This window comes from Heteronotia binoei, chromosome 9 (genome assembly GCF_032191835.1).
Source record: "Heteronotia binoei isolate CCM8104 ecotype False Entrance Well chromosome 9, APGP_CSIRO_Hbin_v1, whole genome shotgun sequence".
In the NCBI taxonomy this organism is placed as follows: Eukaryota; Metazoa; Chordata; class Lepidosauria; order Squamata; family Gekkonidae; genus Heteronotia; species Heteronotia binoei.
In genome coordinates, this window is record NC_083231.1 from 110,231,632 (window position 1) to 110,251,239 (window position 19,608).

At 47.1% G+C, this 19,608-nt stretch overlaps 1 protein-coding gene across 1 annotated transcript in view; it reads right to left on the reverse strand.

The window, feature by feature from the left end:
- The window catches only part of PPEF2 (protein phosphatase with EF-hand domain 2), a 59,547-nt gene that overhangs the window by 32,048 nt on the left and 7,891 nt on the right, over positions 1-19,608 (reverse strand). The window contains exons 2-3 of the mRNA XM_060247409.1: positions 17,900-17,969; positions 1,769-1,916 (exon numbers count right to left, since the gene is read on the reverse strand). Coding sequence (XP_060103392.1) covers positions 1,769-1,916; positions 17,900-17,969 — 218 coding nt within the window. The remainder of the gene's footprint in view (positions 1-1,768; positions 1,917-17,899; positions 17,970-19,608) is intronic.

Consider the following 19,608-nt stretch of genomic DNA (forward strand, 5'->3'; position numbering starts at 1 on the left):
CCGGAACACACAAGGGAGGAAAATCAGAATGCAGAAAATATCACTGGGAGAGAGAAGGGGGAACTGGCAAGAGAAGGGAGCTATGGGAAGCTGAGTCAATACAGGGAGAAGCTGGCAGAGGTGAATAGAAGTTTTCTTCCCCCACTCATCCTTTTTGCAGGTGAATATAACTGCTTGCATGAGTTTAAGGATTTATGCCACAAAGCCTAAAGACAGATTTTTGTTCTGAGATCCTCTGCACACTTACTTGGGAGAAAGACCTGTTGAACCCAACTGGACTTCTTTCAAAGTAGATTTCACATGGGATTAAGTGGAATCAATACTTTCTGGTTAATTTTACCAGGGATCATTTTGTAGAAAAGAGGTGCCGGAGCTCATTAGCACAACTCATTTGCATATGACATCACCCAAAGGTGTACTGAATTATATCAGCTCAGCATCTACCTTAAAATACTTCCTGAATTATAATTGTCAGAATAAAACCTTACTCCCATTATACTTTTAAAATTACTTTCTCCTCTGTGGCCACAGTGGCAGGAGGAAGATTTCCGTCTGTCTGCTTTATATGTTTTGGTTATTTTCCCACATTTTTTTGTGGGGGAAAATAGTAGAAAGTGTGTCAAATCTTATAGTTCAGCAAAATTCTCACACACGGTTTGAACAATGGAGCCCAGAAGCAAGTTGTTGTTTTTTTAGGAGGGGTTAAGAAGGAAAGAGCACAAAATTTAGCTCCACTCCTGTGAGCTCCTGACCAAAATGAGGCCTGAATCTTACTACTTTCGTATCAGTCTTTCACTGTGATTTCCACTGTTTCAGTGTAATCTAAACAGGGAGAGAGGGTGTAGATCTTTCTTGTATTTCCAGTACCCGGAGGCATAAGTTTAAGACAGATATTCACCGCACCTGCATGTTCAGGCATCCAGATAAAGAAGGGTGTTTCTTAACTGAAGTTACAGTGGCATGAGTGAATCCACAGGTAACATGGTAGACCTGAATAACTGAAATCTGGATGGTGTAAGAGGTGGGGAGACTTCAAATAGTTAATCTGGAACATATTAAGAGTATCTTGAACACACAGGATTGGACCCCAGCAGCTTTTAAGCTGGGGAAAAAGGGAAGAGGAGAACTCAGAGGTTCAGAGAGACCCGGGCCACTTCTACCTTTTGAGGCCCTGAGATAATGAAGATAAAGGAACAATGACATTGACGTGCATGAAAAACCAGTTGTGACATTTATCAAATGCCCCCCAAACTGTCTAAATGTGAGGCCCCCTTTTCAGCTTGAGGCCCAAGACAAATGACCGTTTTGGCTCCCCCTCTGATTGGCTCTGCATTTTGTCACCAAAATGGTTATGGGGTCAGTAAGGAGAAAAATAATGTAGAACAGATGCTGTATTAATTAGAGGAAACGAGGGCGTGAAAACCCATAATCCCTTTGGACACTGACAGGAAGTTTAGAACACCACAGACTTCAGGCTTGCCATTTGTCCACTCACAGCAAGTAACACCCCCCCCCCCGGTAGCTCTATTTCCTCACCTTTGAGAAATTGAGGAACATGAGGAAAAAGTGGCTGGAAAATGGCTTCCATAGTGGCAGTCTAGAATTCCCCCCATTTTTCTACGCCCATTACCACAGAGACTGGGGAAATTCCTAGAGTGTTGCCTGAAGTGACATCACATCATCCCCAAACTCCACCCCCTCCCCCCCAAAAAATCTCCCAGCATTTGCTGAGGCAACGCTAGCAATGCTAACAGACAACTTTACATACCTTGAGATGATCCTGTTCTCCTGAATATTCTATGGATTGAAAAATGCGCCACGTGCATCTCCGGCGCACTTCGAGCCGGGCCATATGACGTCGGTACCATCTCTGGATCAGGATAGCAGCTTTAAAGGCTGTGGCATATAAAAAGACACTGAGGACATGGTCTCTTTCCACTTTGACATGACCTTAGGTTGGGAAGTTGTTTTAAAGTACAGAAAGCTATTTTATCATGTTGGTTCCATCCCTTTTCTAGGAAACGTAGGGTGCGTGGTTCTCCCTCCGCCCCGTCCATTTCATCTGCACAATGCAGTTGTCATGTATGCAACAGTGAGAGTGTAGGATTGATACATGGTCATCAGTGGACTTTACAGCCAAGCAGGGACTTCAACCAGCTAGAGTTGTCCGGTCCAATTCAAGAAATATCTGGGGACTTTGAGGGTGGAGTCAGGAGACATTGGGGGTGGAGCCAGAAGCAAGGTTGTGACAAGCATAATTGAACTCCAAAGAGAGTTCTGCCCATCACATTTAAAGGGACCGCACACCTTTTAAATGCCTTCCTTCCTCTACTGGAAATAATGGATAGGGGCACCTTCTTTTGGGGCTCATAGAATTGGACTCTCTAGTCCAATCTTTTTGAAACTTGGAGAGTATTGTGAGGAGAGGCATCAGATGCTATGCTGCAAATTTGCTGCCTAAAAAAACAGCCTCCCCACAAGCCCCAGATACCTGCAGATCAATTCTCCATAATACCATATGGGAATTGGTCTTCATAGGGAATAATGGCGTGCCCAGCAGATACTTCCCTCCCCCCTCCCTGCTTTCTGATGACCATGAAGCGGTGCGGGGGGGAGGCCCTCCAAATCCGGGGATCTCCTGAATTGGATTTGGCAACCCTAGCTTCATTGATCCATTTCTTCAGATACTAGAAGAATCTGAAGAAGTGAGCAAATACGGTGAATGGGTGCTGTGATGCGCTGTGCACACAGGGACAGCTGGAGAGCTTGGGGGAAAAGTGCACCGACCAGCAGAGAGGAGAGGCAGCGATGCAGCGTCTAGCAAGCAGACTTAGCCAGCTTCAGAAACTACGGCTTCTTGCCCGGCAAATGGTGAGAAGCAAGAAGAGCTGTGGGAGTGGATTTGTTTCTCTACTGACCCACATTTCTGGCTCATAATACTACCCCACAAACCACCGTTTGCTTCTTCCTCTGTGCTTCCAGCCAGAGTTGCCTAGTAGTACACCTTTTCCTTTTATAGGCGAGAAAAACTTGGAAACCCCACGGGTATTATCAGGGGTCATTTTGTAGAAAAATAGGTGGTGGAGCTCATTAGCATAACTCATTAGATTATGCAGCCCTCCTCCGCCAGCCAAAAGCAACCCAATGCAAGAAAGGAGAGCCCCGGGCACACGAGGCCTGCTTGGGCTGGCTAGAGATCCAGCCAGTCCAAGCAGGCCTCAGTCACCTGGGGCTCGCCTGGGCCGCCTGCCACACCCTAGGCTTCCCAATTCCCAGGTCCCAGTGGGGGACCCCCAGTTTAACAGGCTTCCCCCCGCCCCTAGCCAGCTGGCCGGCGGGGGAGGCCCCGCCCCCACAGCCACCATGCAGCTCTAGATCTTGGGCAGGTTTAGAAACCTGCAAACAGGTCTGTTTCAAAATGTGTGTGTGTGCCTTTAAAGTTGAGCAGGAAGTACTGCATGGGAAGGGTCAGCAACACAGTCCCTCGGTTTGTTTTGCTTTCGTTTCAGAGCAACTAAGTGTGTGTGTGTGTGAGAGAGAGAGAGAGAGAGCAGCGTAGCCCCTGTTCTTTTCAGATGTTGTGGAGGAACCAGACCCAGTAAATGTGTTCGTGTGTGTGTGAGAGAGAGGGTTGCCAATCCCCAGGTTTGGAGGCCCTCCCTCCCCGCTTTAGGGTCATCAGAAAGCGGCAGGGGGGGGAGGGAAATGTCTACTGGGCAATTATTCCCTATGGAGAACGATTCCCACAGGGAATAATGGGGAATTGATCCACGGATATCGGGGGGCTCTGGAGGGCTGTTTTTTTTTTTTTAGGTAGAGGCACCAAAAGTTTCAGTATAGCGTTTAGTGCCTCTCCCCAAAATACCCCCCAAATTTCAAAAAGATTGGACCAGGGGGTCCAATTTTATGAGCCCCAAAAGAAGGTGCCCCTATCCTTCATTATTTCCTATGGAAGGAAGGCATTTAAAAAGGTGTGCTGTCCCTTTAAATGTGATGGCCAGAACTCCCTTTGGAGTTCCATTGTGCTTGTCACACCCTTGCTCCTGGCTCTGCCCCCAATGTCTCCTGGCTCCACCCCCAAAGTCCCCAGGTATTTCTTGAATTGGACTTGGCAACCCTACCCCCCCACCCCCGTCAAAAGGCCAGCAAGCCACCTGCTGCCACAAATCATGTAAAAAGTGGAGAAAGGGTGGCGTGAGCTTCTCCAGGGGTTCATGAGGGCTGCTGGGGGTGTGGCAAAGCCCCTGGTGGCTGGCTGGCTGCCCGCTCTCCTAATCCAGGGATTGTGATGCAGCTGCACTTGCTATTAAATGGACAAGGTAGGTGGGGAGGAGGAGGAGGGACAGTCAGAAAGGTTCAGAAGCTGTGCTCCTGTGAGCTCCTGCTGAATCCGAGGCCTGGATATTATTACAGCAATTTACCACAACCTCATTGTTATGAAATTGTGGGTATTTTTGATGGGGAAGGATTTATGTCACAAGATATAATATCTTCTGTTGGGAGATAGGCTCAGGGCTGGGGAAATCCTGGAGATTTGGAGGCAGTGCTTAGGGAGGGCAGTGTTTTGAGAAGAGTGGGACATCAGCGGGGTCTAATGGCACAGGATCTAATGCCATGGAGCCCGCCCTCTGAAGCCACCATTTTCTCCAGGGGAGCAGATCTCTGTAGTCAAATCCCAGGAGATCTCCAGGCCTCACCTCAAGGTTGGCAACCCAATAAGCTACAAAACATTGTGAGCTGGGGGGGGGAGTTTAAAAGTGCCTTCTTAAGGAGTGTTCAACCCTTCTAAGCCTATTGAATTCAATGTGTTTAGAAGGGTGTAATTCTGTTTAAGATTGCATGTCAGTTGTTGAATTCATCTGAGCCTTTGCCAAATCGTTTGGCTCTTGGGTGGGGCAGGGATGGGGGTAAAAAACCAGTCGCTTGCCTTTTTGAATCTGAAACAGCATGGCAACCAGCAGGGGAAGGGAAGAACTTACCAAGAGCAGGAGGGAAGCCCAGGACACGTTGCTGGTGACGTGATGATGTCACATCCAGTGTGTACCAGAAGTGATGTCATCACATCATTGGCATTCAGGGAAAAAATCTGTGGGTAAAAAGGGCTCCTACCATAGAGTTCTGGTCCAAGTGCCAGAGCATCGCTGTGATACTGCTGACGTGATGACATCACTTCTAGGACATGCCCAAAGTGATGTGGCTGGCAATGTATACTGGGCCGGAAGTGATGTCACAGGCAATATAGCCTGGGCCTTCCTCCTGTTCCTGCTAAGTCCCCCTGCTGGCCAGCTGATCAATGGTTGGGGGTGGGGCCTGGTGGCAGGGGATTTCCCGCCTCCAGTAGGAGGGCTCAGGGCTTTTTTTGATCAGGAACGCAGTTCCGGCTGGCTTGGTGTCTGGGGATGTGGCCTAATATGCAAATGAGTTCATGCTGGGCTTTTTCTACAACAAAAGCCCTGCACAAAACAATGGTGATGTCAGGGGGTGTGGCCTAATATGCAAATGACCTAATATGCAAATGAGTTCCTGCTGGGCTTTTTCTACAAAAAAAGCCTGGGGGTAACTAGGGTTGCCAAGTCCCCAGTCTTCTCTGGCGGGGGCGCGCGCACGACGCAATGACATCACCCAGAACGTGCCAGCGACGTTGCTTGCGGCTGCTCTAGGCATTTCTGGGAAAACTCTATGGTTTTCCCAGACACTCTAGCCATTTGGGAGGGGGGAAACTCTATGGTACTTATTGTTGGCAGCCCTGGGGGTGGGGCTGATAACCCTAGGGAGACCCCCACCCTCACCAGGAGTTTGGCAGTACCAATACTGAAGTAAACAGGCGTCTTGCGGCTCCTTAAAAACAAACCAGGTTTTGTTCCCACACAAACTTTTGTGGACTAAAGCCCACTTCATCAGACGCATGTAGGGGGCTCTCACTAGGCAGACAATTAATTATACATGAGATTAGAACAGAAGAAGAGCCCTCTTGGATGAGTCCTGCGGTTCACTGAGTCCAACAACCGCTTTCACACAGCAGCCAACCAGTTGCTGTAGAGGGCCAATAAACTAGGCATAGAGGCCAAGGGCTTCCCCCAATGTTACCTCCTGCTAGTAAGGATATTCAGAGGTCTGCTGCCTCTGACTGTGGAGATTTCCTTTAGTCACCAAGGCTAGTAGCCACCGACAGACCTATCCTTCACGAACCTGCCCAGAGACATCCATACTTCTGGCTGGCACTACATCCACTGGCAGCTAATTTCACCAGGGCTTTTTTTTGTAGCAGGAACTCCTCTGCATATTGGGCTACACCCCCCCATGATGTAGCCAATCCTCCAAGACTTTATAGGGCTCTTCTTAAAGGGCCTACTGTAAGCTCGGAGGATTGGCTCCATCAGGGGTGCATGGCCTAATATGCAAAGGAGTTCCTGCTACCAAAAAAACCCCTTAATTTAACAATTTCATTAATCATTGGCTGGGATCACATGCTAAATAATGCACCTTCAATGCACTTTCCAACTGGATTTTACTGTGTGAACTTGCAGTTGGAAAGTGCATTGAAAGTGGATTGTCTGTCCCAAATCTATTGCCTGTTAGCTTCTTTGGGTGTTCCTAAATTCAGTTTTATGGGAGAGGGCAAAAAAAAAAGTCTCTAAGCTTTCTCTACTCCATGTATAATTTTATAAACCTCGGGTGCTCCAACTCCTTGATCACACTGCTTGACCTCTTCGGTCCTTTTTCTAGTTCTGCAATATCCTTTCTGAGTTACACCAGCCAGAACTGTACACAGTACCCCAAATGAGGCTGCACAATAAATTTATATGGGGCATCTTATTAGCTGTTATATTTTCAACCCCTGTCCTAATTAGCCGCCCTGAGCCTGCTTCGGCAGAGAGGGTGGGATATAAATAAAATATTATTATTATTATTACTCCTCAGCAGGAAGTTTGTCATATTCACAGCTGCCACGTACCGAGACGTTTTCATTAGGGTTGCCAAGTCCTCTTCAAGTCCTGGTGGGGGACTTTCGCATGCGCGATGAAATGACGTCTCCCGGAAGTGACATCATCAAAATGGCAGTGTGCACGCGGGCCACTCTAGGCGTTTCCGGGAAAACTCTATGGCTTCCCCGGACGCTCTAGCCATTTGGGAGGTTAAAAATCTATGGTACCTGTTGTACCATAGAGTTTTACCTCCCAAATGGCTAGAGGATCTGGGAAAACCATAGAGTTTCCCCAGAAAAGCCTAGAGTGGCCTGTGTGCACGCCACCATTTTGAAGATGTCACTTCCGAGTGATGTCACCACGCCAGCAATGCAGGGGGTGGTTCCCCCCGCTGGCCCAATGTGGGCTGGTGGGTTGCAAACCTCCTTGGCGGGGGATTCCCCACCCGGACCGGGGGCTTGGCAGCCCTAGTTTTCATCAAGCTATCCACTACCACCCCAAGATCTCTTTCCCTCTCCGTCTCAGCCAGTTCAAATCCCACCAGCAGATAGCTAAAGTCAGGATATTTTCAGGCATGCGTTGCCTCACACTTACCTACACTGAACTTCATTTCTTCACCATGTTGACCACTCACCCAATTTAGATAGATCCTCCTGTCCTTCTTCACAGTCTGTCTTGGTTCCTGAACGATTTGACATCATCCAAAAACTTGGCCATTACACTGCTCAGCACGCCCCCCCCCGGCCCAGTTCCAAATCGAACCAGTCCCAGTACTGATGCTCACTTCCCTCCACTGCAAAAATTGTCCATTTTTAATTATGCTCTACTTTCTGTCGTTTAACCAGTTGTATCGGTTATGGGCTTTTTTTTGTAGCAGGCACTCCTGTGCATATTAGGCCACACTAGGGTTGCCAATCCCCAGGTGGGGGCATGGGATCCCCTGGTTTGGAGGCCCTCTCCCCACTTCAGGGTCATCAGAAAGTGGGGGGAGGGGAGGGAAATGTCTGCTGGGGACTCTGTTATTCCCTATGGAGATTTATTCCCATAGAAAATCATGGAGAATTGATCTTCAGGTATCTGGGGCTCTGGGGGGGGGCTATTTTTTGGGGTAGGGGCACCAAATTTTCAGTATAGCATTTAGTGCCTCTCCCCAAAATACCCCCCAAGTTTCAAAAAGATTGGACCAGGGGGTCCAATTCTATGAGCCCCAAAAGAAGGTGCCCCTATCCTTCATTATTTCCTATGGAAGGAAGGAATTGAAAAGGTGTGCCGTCCCTTTAAATGTGATGGCCAGAACTCACTTTGGCGTTCAATTATGCCTGTCACAGCCTCAATCTTGGCTCCATCCCTAGTGTCTCCTGGCTCCACCACCAAAGTCCCCAGATATTTCTTGAATTGGACTTGGCAACCCTAGGCCACACACCCCTGATGGAGCCAATCCTCCTGGAACTTACCATAGGCCCTGTACTAAGAGCCTTGTAAGCTCTTGGAGGATTGGCTACATCAGGGGTGTGTGGCCCAATATGCAAAGCAGTTCCAGCTACAAAAAAAGCCCTGGGTATGACAAAGCAGCAGGATCAAAGGGCCATGAAATGCTGGAAGTACAAGATGAAAACTAACGATGTAAAATTCAAATGTAACAAAGCAAAGTACGGGGAACGTTAGCGGCAATGGGCTCTTTCTCCCGCTTTGCCATTCCGCTTAAGAGCTGTAATCACAGAGGCCCTTTGATCCAACTGCTCATTTATTGTAATAGCCTCCTATGTAACTATCTGCCTAGTAAAAGTCTGCTATTTGCGTCCATCGAAGTGGATCCAAGCCTGTGAAAACATATTCTGGAATAAAATCTGGTTAATCTCCAAAGTGTCACAAGAATCTTGTTCATACAGCTATAGGATTGCCCGCTCTGAGTTGGGAAATACCTGGAAATTTTGAGGGTGGAGCTTTTGGGAAGGCGGGGTTTGGGGAGGGGAGGGACTTTGGCAGTGTATAGTGCTATAGCGCCATTTTTTTCCAGGGGTATTGATCTTGGTTGCCTGGAAATCAACTGCAGTAGTGGGCAATCTCCAGGTGCTACTTGGAAACTGGCAATCCTACGATGGCTACCTCACTTGTACTGATAGGGGCCTTCTCTGGTGGTGGAGCCAGCCAAGTTGACTGCTCTTCCCCGGGAAGATTTGCCAAGGGACATCTTTCTTTCCGCCCACCTTGTACTACAAGCTTGGCCAGTAGTTAACTGTCACTCAGGTTCTGATTTGCTTGTTTAATACTGATCAAATCATTGCTGAGGAACTCACGTCTGGGCCCTAGAGGGGTGCCTGGCTGAAGACAAAGAGGTGCCCATCGCTAGGGTTACCAGCTCTGGGTTCTAAAACACCCAGATAATTTGGGGACGGAGAGTGGGGAGGGGACCTCGGTAGGGTATAATGCAGGGGTGGCCAAGCTTGCTTAACTTAAGAGCCACATAGACTAAACATCAGATGTTTGAGAGCCATGAGACATGAATGATAGATGTTTGAGAGCCACAAGACAGGAAGGAAGGCAAATAGATAAGGGGAGAGGGTGTAGCAGGGAGAGATGGAAATAAAGTAACTTTAAATGAATTCTCCGAGCTGCTGGGTGGCTTGGTTTGGATAAGTGACTTAGAGAGACTTTAAATGCCTTCACCAAGCTGGCCAGTAGGGTGGGGGGGGGGGGGCTTCGAGAGCCACACAATATGTGTGAAAGAGTCACATGTGGCTCCCGAGCCACAGTTTGGCCACCGCTGATATAATGCCATAGACTCCACCCTTCAAAGTAGTCATTTTCTCCAGGGGAATTGATCTCTGTAGTCTGGAGATAAATCATAATAGCAGGAAATCACCAGCTGCTACCTGGAGATTGGCAACCCTACCGTGGCCCATGTTCCAAATAACGAGCTTGATACCGAGGCAGGAAAGGAGACAGCACAATGGAGTTGCCTGCCAATTCCTCCACAAACAGGTATTGCCTCCTTCAATGAATAATACCCATGATGATTACTTATTTTACAAAATGCCAAGCTGCACTCTTAGGAACGAATCACACAAAAGTGTTTGGCTATGGAACAACATGCTCAAAGCCCTTTCATGTAGCTTTATGGCCATCTCCCTTGGCACTGACATTTGTCAGACAGGGTCATACTGCCTCGCCCGGATTTCAAGCTTATCCTCTTCATAACCGCCAACTGCAGATATTTAGCCGGTACAGGAAAGCATTCTGATGTTCCAAACACTGGTTGAACACCCGGTTTGTACCAAATCATCATCTCATTGGTCAAAATAATCCAATGGGAAGACTGATACAAAGAAGATGAGCAATCCTCATTCTCATTGGACGGAACCTCAGGGGGGAGCTAAAATTCCAACTGGAAGCCTGTCTCCTGGAAGCCTGAAGACAGCCAGTTTGGTGTAGTGGTTAAGTGTGGGGACTCTTATCTGGGAGAAGCCAGTTTGGTGTAGTGGTTAAGTGTGGGGACTCTTATCTGAGAGAACCGGGTTTGATTCCCCACTCCTCCACTTGCACCTGCTGGAATGGCCTTGGGTCAGCCATAGCTCTGGCAGAGGTTGTCCTTGAAAGGGCAGCGGCTGTGAGAGCCCTCTCAGCCCCACCCACCTCACAGGGTATCTGTTGTAGGGGAAGAAGATATAGGAGATTGCAAGCCGCTCTGAGTCTCTGATTCAGAGAGAAGGGCGGGGTATAAATCTGCAATTCTTCTTCTTCTTCCCATCATTCACAGGGATTTCTTGGCTCTGGAAAGGAGAGTCAGGGCGTTTTCGCACAGGGCTTACCCCGAAGCGACGTCCCTCTTCACTGCGCAGCATCTGCGTGGATTTCGCACCAACTGCTCCGCAGAACCCGGAAGAGCCGCGAAGTGCCGCGGCTTTTGCGTCACAAATGTAAACCACCAAAAACCAACTTTACATTCGTGGCTCTTCGGGGTTCTGCGGAGCAGTTGGTGCGAAATCCACGCAGATGCTGCGCGGTGAAGAGGGACGTCGCTCCGGTTTAAGCCCTGTGCGAAAACGCCCTCAGTTTAGCCAGGCTTTTGTTTGGCTTTCTAGTTAAGGAAGAAAGCTTATTTCAGTGGTACAAATAAACCAGGTGGGGGCAGGAGACTCCCGGGTTTGGAGGCCCTCCCCCTGCTTCAGGATCATCAGAGAGTGTGTGTGGGGGAAATGTCTGCTGGGCGCTCCATTATTCCCTACGGAGACCAATTCCCATAGGGTATAATGGAGAATTGATCTGCAGGTATCTGGGTCTCTGAGGGGGGCCTGTTTCTTGAGGTAGAGGCACCAAATTTTGAGCATAGCATCTGGTGCCTCTCCTCAAACCCTCCCCCAGTTTAAAAAAGATTGGACCAGGGGGTTTAATTCTATGAGCCCCAAAAGAAGGTGACGCTATCCTTCATTATTTCCCACGGAGGGAAGGCATTTAAAAGGTGTGCAGTCCCCTTAAATGCGATGGCCAGAACTCCATTTGGAGTTCAGTTATGCTTGTCATAACCTTTCTCTGGCTCCACCACCAAAGTCCCCAGATAGTTCTTGAATCTGACCTGGCAACCCTAAAATAAGCATTCTTTTTAAGGGCCCGTCATTCCTAACTGGTGTGTGCAAGTTCGGTGGAAAGGGGCAGCTCTGTGAGAGAAAAGAGCAGCCTTAAACTTGCTGAGGTACCCTGGTCAGAGAAAGGGGAATCCAATCTCCCCCTTGCGTTTATTTGCTTTATTTGAGAGTCAGCTTTACTTTATATATCTTAGTTAGGGTCAGGTGAGGGTAGCTGTGTCGGTCTGAAGTGGCAGAACGAAGTTTGAGTCCAGTGTCACCTTTAAGACCAACAAAATTTAATTCTGCGTTTAATTCATGTGTCTGAAGAAGTCTGTATTAATGTGAAAGCTTATGTTCAGAATTACACTTTGTTGGTTTTAAAGGTGCTACTGGACTCAAATGTTGTTCTATACCTAAGTTAGTTTTAGAAACTTTTGAAAAACAAAAAAAAGAGGATCTATTTCCCAACTGACAGCTTCAAACAACTGATCACCAGTGTTCCCTCTAAGCTGAGTTAGCGTGAGCTAGCTCACATATTTTTAACTTCTGGTTCACACGTTTTTGTCTTAGCTCAGGAAGGATGTCCCCAGAGCACACTAATTTATGCAGTAGCTTACAACTTCAATGCCAGTAGCTCACAAAGCAGAATTTTTGCTCACAAGAGGGAACATTGCTGATCACAAAAACTCATTTAAAATACTCCTACTACTTAAGCTTTGATAACTGCTACTAACTAGTAATTCTAACCTTCCAACCCCCAAAGAGAACATTTTCCTCAGTTTTTTTTGTTTTTTAAAGAAGATGGGACACACCAAAAGAGAGACCTTTAGGGAGCTTACGCACAATTTTCTATTTAAATTCAATTTAAAGCTTATGTCCCCCTTTTTATTTGATTGTGGGGATGGGTGGTATATAAAGCATCTATAGGAGAGGTCGGAATGGAGGACCGGATATTCTTAAGTTCAGAAGGCAGTTGCCTCAGAACTTTCCTCCCCCACCCCCTCACCCCATAGCTGCCACATTAGGAGTAAAAGAAAATAACAAGCTGGAAATAACATTGTGTGTGTGAAGTGCCCATCAAGATGCAGCCGATTTATGGCCGCCCCATAGAGTTTTCAAAGCAAGAGAAGTGTGCAGAGGTGGTTTGCCGTTGCCGTCCTCTGCATAGCAGCTCTAGACTTCATTGGTGGTCTCCCATCCAAATACAAACCACTAGGGTCATTTCATAGGGAAAAAAAGGTGCTGGAGCTCATTAGCACAATTTGTTTGCATAACTCATTTCCATATGCCACACACCTCTGACATCACTGGAAAGTGTACTCAATTATATCAGGTCAGCTTCTACCTTAAAATGCGCCTTGAATTCTAATTGTCAGAATAAAAACCTTACTCCCATGATCATATTTCTTAAAATTACTTTCTTCTATGTGGTCGCAGTGGCATGATGACGATTTCGTGTTTTAACAATTTATTAATAACATATGGTTACAATAATTAATTGTCTCTTTTCTATGCTAACCCATATGATATTTCAACCCCCCCCCCTCCCTCCAATATTGGACTTCTCCGAAGTTATAAATTTAAATTCAATTATAAAGGTACCCCTAACCAATCAAAGTTCAATATTTTTCTTCTCTCATTAATACTAAAAAATTGTCCAATGACTTTTTATATTCCATTCTTTCTCCATATATCCTTTAAATTTCTTCCACTCCTTTTTGGATATATCTAAATCATAGTCTCTTAAAGTTTTAGTGGCATGATGACGATTTCCACCTGTCTGCTTTGTAGGTTTCCCCCTTTTTTGTGGGGAAAAATATTAGAAAGTTTGTCAGATCTTAGAGTTCAGACAAATTCTCACAGGGAGTTTGGAGCCCAGAAGCAAATATTTGGGAGGGGGGGGTAAAAAAGAAAGAGCACAATAAAATGTAGAGGTTCCGGAGCTCTGCTCCTGTGAGCTCCTGCCCAAAATTAGGCCTGCTAAGCATGGTTGACCCTGCTGAGTTTCAAAGATTTGACAAGATTGGGCTAGCCTGGGCCATCATCCATGACAGGGCAGAAATAATATTAGAGGGAATAATATTAGAAGGGTAGCCATGTTGGGATGGGCACTGGAACACGCATGAGAATATTTTGTGACATTTGAGTGGATAGCTGTGTTGGTCTGAAGTAGGGCTGAAGTAGGGCTGCCAAGTTCCCGGACTGGGCGGAGGTTCTCCCACCCTGGAGGTTCCCAAGGTACCTGGATGTACCATAGAGTTTTCCTTAGAGATCAATTTGCCAAGTCCCCCGCAGCCTCCGGCGAGGGACTGTTTCCACTTGCACACTGCGCAAGTGGCACGATGACATCACTCACAAGTGATGTAATTGAGACAGCGATGGCACATACCGGCCGCCCTAGGAGATTCCGGGAAAACTCTATGGTTTTCCCAGACGCTCTAGTAATTTGGGAGGGAAAACTCTATGGTACAATAGGTACCATAGAGTTTTCCCTCCCAAATTGCTAGAGCATCCGAGAAAACCATAGAGTTTCCCCAGAAGATCCTAGAGTGGCCAGTGTGCAATGTCGCCCACATGATGATGTCACTGTGAGTGATGTCATCGTGCCAGCAACGTCAGGGGAAGATCCCCCCACCAGCCCTATGCAGGCCGATGGGTTGGAAACCCTGCCCGGCCCGGGAATTTGGCAGCCCTAGGAAGCGTTGACTTTCAAAAGCTCATACTTCGTATGAAGAAATGTATTTTTTCTCTGGGAGGTTTGAAATGAGCCAGGGTGGGAAGTCTCCTACTCTAGTTACTGTTGGAGACTTGGCTTGCCTAGATGTACAAGTTTCTGGCTCTGGGGTCAAAGGGAAACCTGAACTGGAAAGACTTTCAGGGGAGAAAGGGGGAAAAAAAGAATAGAATGCACTGTTAGTTAAATCTGTTCTATAAACTTCTGCTCTGCTTTCTTTTTACTGGCAAAAAATCCCTTAATGTGAAGTGTCTAACTGCCCAGTAAACAACTCAGTGGGGATCCAAAATTTCAGAAGTATTAGCTCTGAACCAGTGTGCTGAAACATAGCATAGGAAAAAAGCAGCAAACATGGGATCAGCAGGGCTTTTTTTGTAGCAGGAATTCCTTTTCATCTTAGGCCACACCTCCCTGATGTAGCCAATCCTCTTGGAGCTTACAGGCCCCTTCCCAAAGTCTCCTCCCATTTTTAACAGTTTATTGCATTTTCTCTTGTTTTAAGTATAACAAAATGAAACAGTACAATAGTTCAGTAAAAAATATACACCAATAATCAGTAAAATAACCAAAATACATAAAGGCTAACCTAGACACTGTAATTAAACCCCATTTGCTCTGTTTTCACCATTTTAATCCAGAGATTTTAAGTTCCTAAAGACCTTTCAAAATCACCACAGACACAGAGACCAATTTCCCACTAGCTCTCATGCTGCTTTTCTCTTGCCATCGAATTTCACACTATCTGCCCCAGGGCTGCAATTAGCTTCGGTGTGTCAAACAGAAACTGGTTTTTAGATAGCGGGGCAGAGAGTGTGAAACCCCAGGGCAGATAGTGTGAAATCCGACAGAACCCCCACAGAGAAGATGACCGTGAGAGCAGCGTAAGGCTAATGGGAAATCAGTCAGAGCGTCGGTTACATCAGGTATTCCATAAGGGACACCAAATTGCTCTGGCACAAAAAAGTCTCCTCCCAATTTTCCAGGGTTTGGGCTTTTTTGGCCCTGACCTGGATAGCCCAGCCTAGCCTGACCTCGTCTGATCTCGGAAGCTTAGCAGGGTCAGACCTAGTTAGTATTTGGATGGGAGACCACTAAGCAATATCACAGTCAGGACACAGAGACAGCCATTGGCAAACCACCGCTGAACGTCTCTCGCCTTGAAAACCCTACAGGATTGCCAGAAGTCGGTTGTGACAAGAAGAAGAAGAAGAAGAAGAAAAAGAAGAAACTGACTCACAAGACCTCCGTTTCCTCAGGTAGTTTTCTGGGAGGTCAACCCCCCCCATGGTTGTCCCAAGTCCCCACTCGGTGATACTGTCCCTTCCTCTTGCTCCTTGGGGTTGACAAAAACAAACTGGGTAACTCTCGCTGCAACTCTTAAGAGCATCAAGACTATCTCTCGCTAAATGGAGTCATACATTTTAGCTCTCTGTGCATGCGTTGCCTTTTCGAGGTGCCCCCTAACTGACACGCCTCCCTGCCTCAGTCCTACCAGCTACTGCAGGGATTATCTAACGCAACTTTGAAGTTTTGAGCAATCGTATTCCAAGAACGGTGAGCTTTTCTATTGTCCCCTGCCCGTTAGCATACTTCAAATAGGAAAAGCGAATAGGTGTGGCTAAGAAGACTCAAAATATAAGGAAACTGAATAAATGAATGAAAAGACTACACGTGACCCCTTCAAGCACTCAGGCTAAGCAAGGGCACAAAGAAAAGGTGAAAACACGCAGTCTCCTTTCCTGACCAGGGCTGGCCCTGCCACTAGGCAAACTAGGTAATTGCCTAGGGTGCCAACCTTCTGGGGGCACCAAATTGGGTACCCCTATGTGACTCAGTGACGTTATCAGCATAGGGACCCAGAAAGTCTAGGGCTGGCTCTGTTCCTGACATTCGGTACTTGCCTAAACGACATTTCAGTAGGACGGGCTAGTATTACTAGATGTGGCAGTTGTTAAAAGCTTAGCATTACCTTAGTTCTCACCAGGGCTTTTTTTGAAGCAGGAACTTCTTTACATATTAGGCTACACACCCCTAAAGTAGCCAATCTTCCTGGAGCTTGCAGTAGGCCCTGTACGAAGAGCCCCGTAAGCTCTTGGGGGATTGGCTACATCAGGGCTGTGTGGCCTAATATGCAAAGGAGTTCCTGCTACAAAAGAAGCCCTGGTTCTCACGGTTGAGATGTCTTCCCCTTGTCCACATCGGGTGGGCAAAATGGAGTCCCTAGGAAAAAGCCTTAGGCCTTCACGGCTTCCGCTTCCACATCAGCAGCAAGATGCAAGAGAGGAGAGCTTCTTTTCTGGGCTCAGAGAATTTATGATCTACCCTGGGGAGAGCCTTTGGTCATTCAGTTCTTCTTGTCTCAGGAGGAGGAGAACGCATTCTAGCAATTGGGCTGATTCCCTCTCTATCCCTGGGCATCACTTTCCAACAGGGTGTGGGTCAGGGTCATTCGTATAAGCAAGAACTTAAGTATTTCATGGCTGGAACTCGATGGCTCCTCCCCCTGATCAGGGTTCCCTCCAGGGCTTTCTTTGTAGCAGGAACTCCTTTGCATATTAGGCCACACACCCCTGATGTAGCCAATCCTCCTGGAGCTTACAGCAGGCCCTGTATGAAGAGCCCTGTAAGGAATTCTAGCAGAAGCTCCTTTGCATATTAGGCCACACCCCCTGATGTAGCCAATCCTCCTGGAGCTTACAGCAGGCCCTGTATGAAGAGCCCTGTAAGGAATTCTAGCAGGACCTCTTTTGCCTATTAGGCCACACCCCCCTGATGTAGCCAGTCCTCCTGGAGCTTACAGCAGGCCCTGTATGAAGAGCCCTGTAAGGAATTCTAGCAGGACCTCCTTTGCCTATTAGGCCACACCCCCTGATGTAGCCAATCCTCCTGGAGCTTACAGCAGGCCCTGTATGAAGAGCCCTGTAAGGAATTCTAGCAGGACCTCCTTTGCCTATTAGGCCACACCCCCTGATGTAGCCAATCCTCCAAGAGCTTAAAGTGTAATAAAAGCCCTGTAAGCTCTTGGAGGATTGGCTACATCAGGGTGTGTGTGGCCTAATATGCAAAGGAGTTCCTGCTACAAAAAAAGCCCTGGTCCCTCTAAGCTGAGTTAGTGTGAGCTAGGTCACAATTTTTTAACCTCCAACTCACACATTTTTGCCATAGCTCGGGAAGGATGGCCTCAGAGCAAAATAATTTATGCAGTAGCTCACAACTTTAACGCCGGTAGCTCGCAAAGTAGAATTTTTGCTCACAAGACTCCACGGCTCAGAGGGAGCATTTACCCTCATCCCCCTCCTTTCTTTCAGCAATGTGTTTAAGTTGGGTTCCTGAGCACACACAGAGTGTAGTCACAGTAACTGAAATACTGAGGTGAATTCTAGGGTGGAGGGCGTTTCCCCCCCACAGGTTCATTTTCTAAGTCATATTTTTCTGCGTACTTGGGGAACCCTTGGTGTATATGGATCCCACGTCTGTGTGTGCTGGACCATCGGATTTAAAGTTAGACACGGTGACTATGAATATAATCAGTTAATTTACCTTGGGAAGATGCAGCAGGGGACATCGGGCCTAGTTGTTAGAAAAAGAAGAAGAAAAATCTTTTGACATTTATCCAGATTTTTACATAAGAAAATAAAGTTTAAAATGTTTGGAAAAGGAGATCCACGACTCACTTTTCTCTGATTCTGTCAACATTGTATTTTGTCCGGAACTTCCACATCCCATAGTCTTCAAACAATTCACCTATGAGGTGGTAAGCAACAAGGAATATCTTGATTTAGGTTTTTAAAACTTCTTGTGCCCTGCCTCATCAAACAACTTAGCGATGAGAACCAAACGACAACCGAACATTCCAGTTAAATAAGAGTTTAAGGGAGCAGGCCAAAACAGGACTACTCAGAAGTAAGTCCCATGCACAATGCTTACTCCCAGGGAAGTGTCCGTTTTAGGACTGCAGCCTAAAACAGCCTTAAACACAAAATAAAAAGTGTAGCTAAAAGGAACTTAGCCCATCATTAGCCCAGGTGAAAACTTTCAGTTGAAGCAATTTAAAACATCAGATTAACTTTTTTTAAAAAATCAACAAATCCCCACCGTATGATACTTGCTAGCTAGATGATCACGGAGCTGGGCCGCACGGCTGGCTTGCCCTACCTTGCAGGGTTGCTGAGGAGAGAAGAAAGAGCCAGGTATGTTTCCCTGAGGCCTTTGAAGGAATAATAACCTACGAATTCTCTTCCCCTTTTTTTAAACCACAGACAATCCAGTTGATGGCTTAAAACACTGAATGGTTATGGCAGATAACACACTAACATTCTTACCTGGATGTAATGTTTTTGCGGCTTCAAATAGCTGCCCTGCACAGTTCCCACAGTATTAAATTAATCCAGGGATCCGCTGCCTCAGTAATTCCATTGCGTTTGTTTCTGTGTCAGCAAATGCTCACATGCATCACAGGCTCGGAGTGGCACACCAAGCAAACTGCGTTAAACCCTGGATGGTATTTATGAGCTCAAGAGATACTACAGCTAAACTCAGCCACACGTTAATAAACGCAAACCCATTAACTCCTCCCAAGAACACGCCTGCAGCTCCAACCCAATTTAAAAAGCCTAGCGAATAAATCAGTCTTGAAATGCCTCCTAAAACTTTTAAGAACGGTGCCCTGTCAGGTTGCCACTCCATCCCCCAGGTCCAGGTAGAGGATCCCCTGTTTGGGGGGCTTTTCCCTGCTGTCAGCCAGCTTGCCCATGGGGGAAACCCTGCCCCCAAACAGTGAAGTCCCTGATGTGATGACATCACACAGAAGTGACATCATCGCACTGGGGGACAGTGTGCAGGACGCTCTGGTTTGAAGGCAAAGCTCTATGGTTTGAGGGCAATTTTACCATAGAGTTTGGCCCTCAAACCGGAGCGTCCCCATGTGATGTCATCGCGCCATGCCATGTTGCTGTTGGGGGGCGGAGCCCTGCCTCCTCTGGGAAGGTACCTCTGTTCCCCTGCTGGCGAGAGGTAAGGATCTGGAAACCCTAACCTACGACAACCCTGTAGGGTTTTTGATGCAAGAAATGAACAGAGGAAGTTTGCCATCCCCTGCCTTTCCTAGCAACCTTGGACTTCCTCAGTGAAGAAAAAGAGAAGAGTTGGCTTTTATACTCCACTTTCCTCTACCCTAAAGGGGTCTCAAAGCAGCCCACAACCACCTTTCCTTCCTCTCGCTGCAACAGGCATCTTGTGATGCAGCTGGGCCTGAGAGAGTTCTGAAACAACCGTGACTGACCCAAGGTCACCCAGCAGGCTACAGGCAGAGGAGTGGAGGAATCAAACCCAGTTCTCCAGATCAGAGTCCACCATTCTTAACCACTACACCATGCTGGCTCTC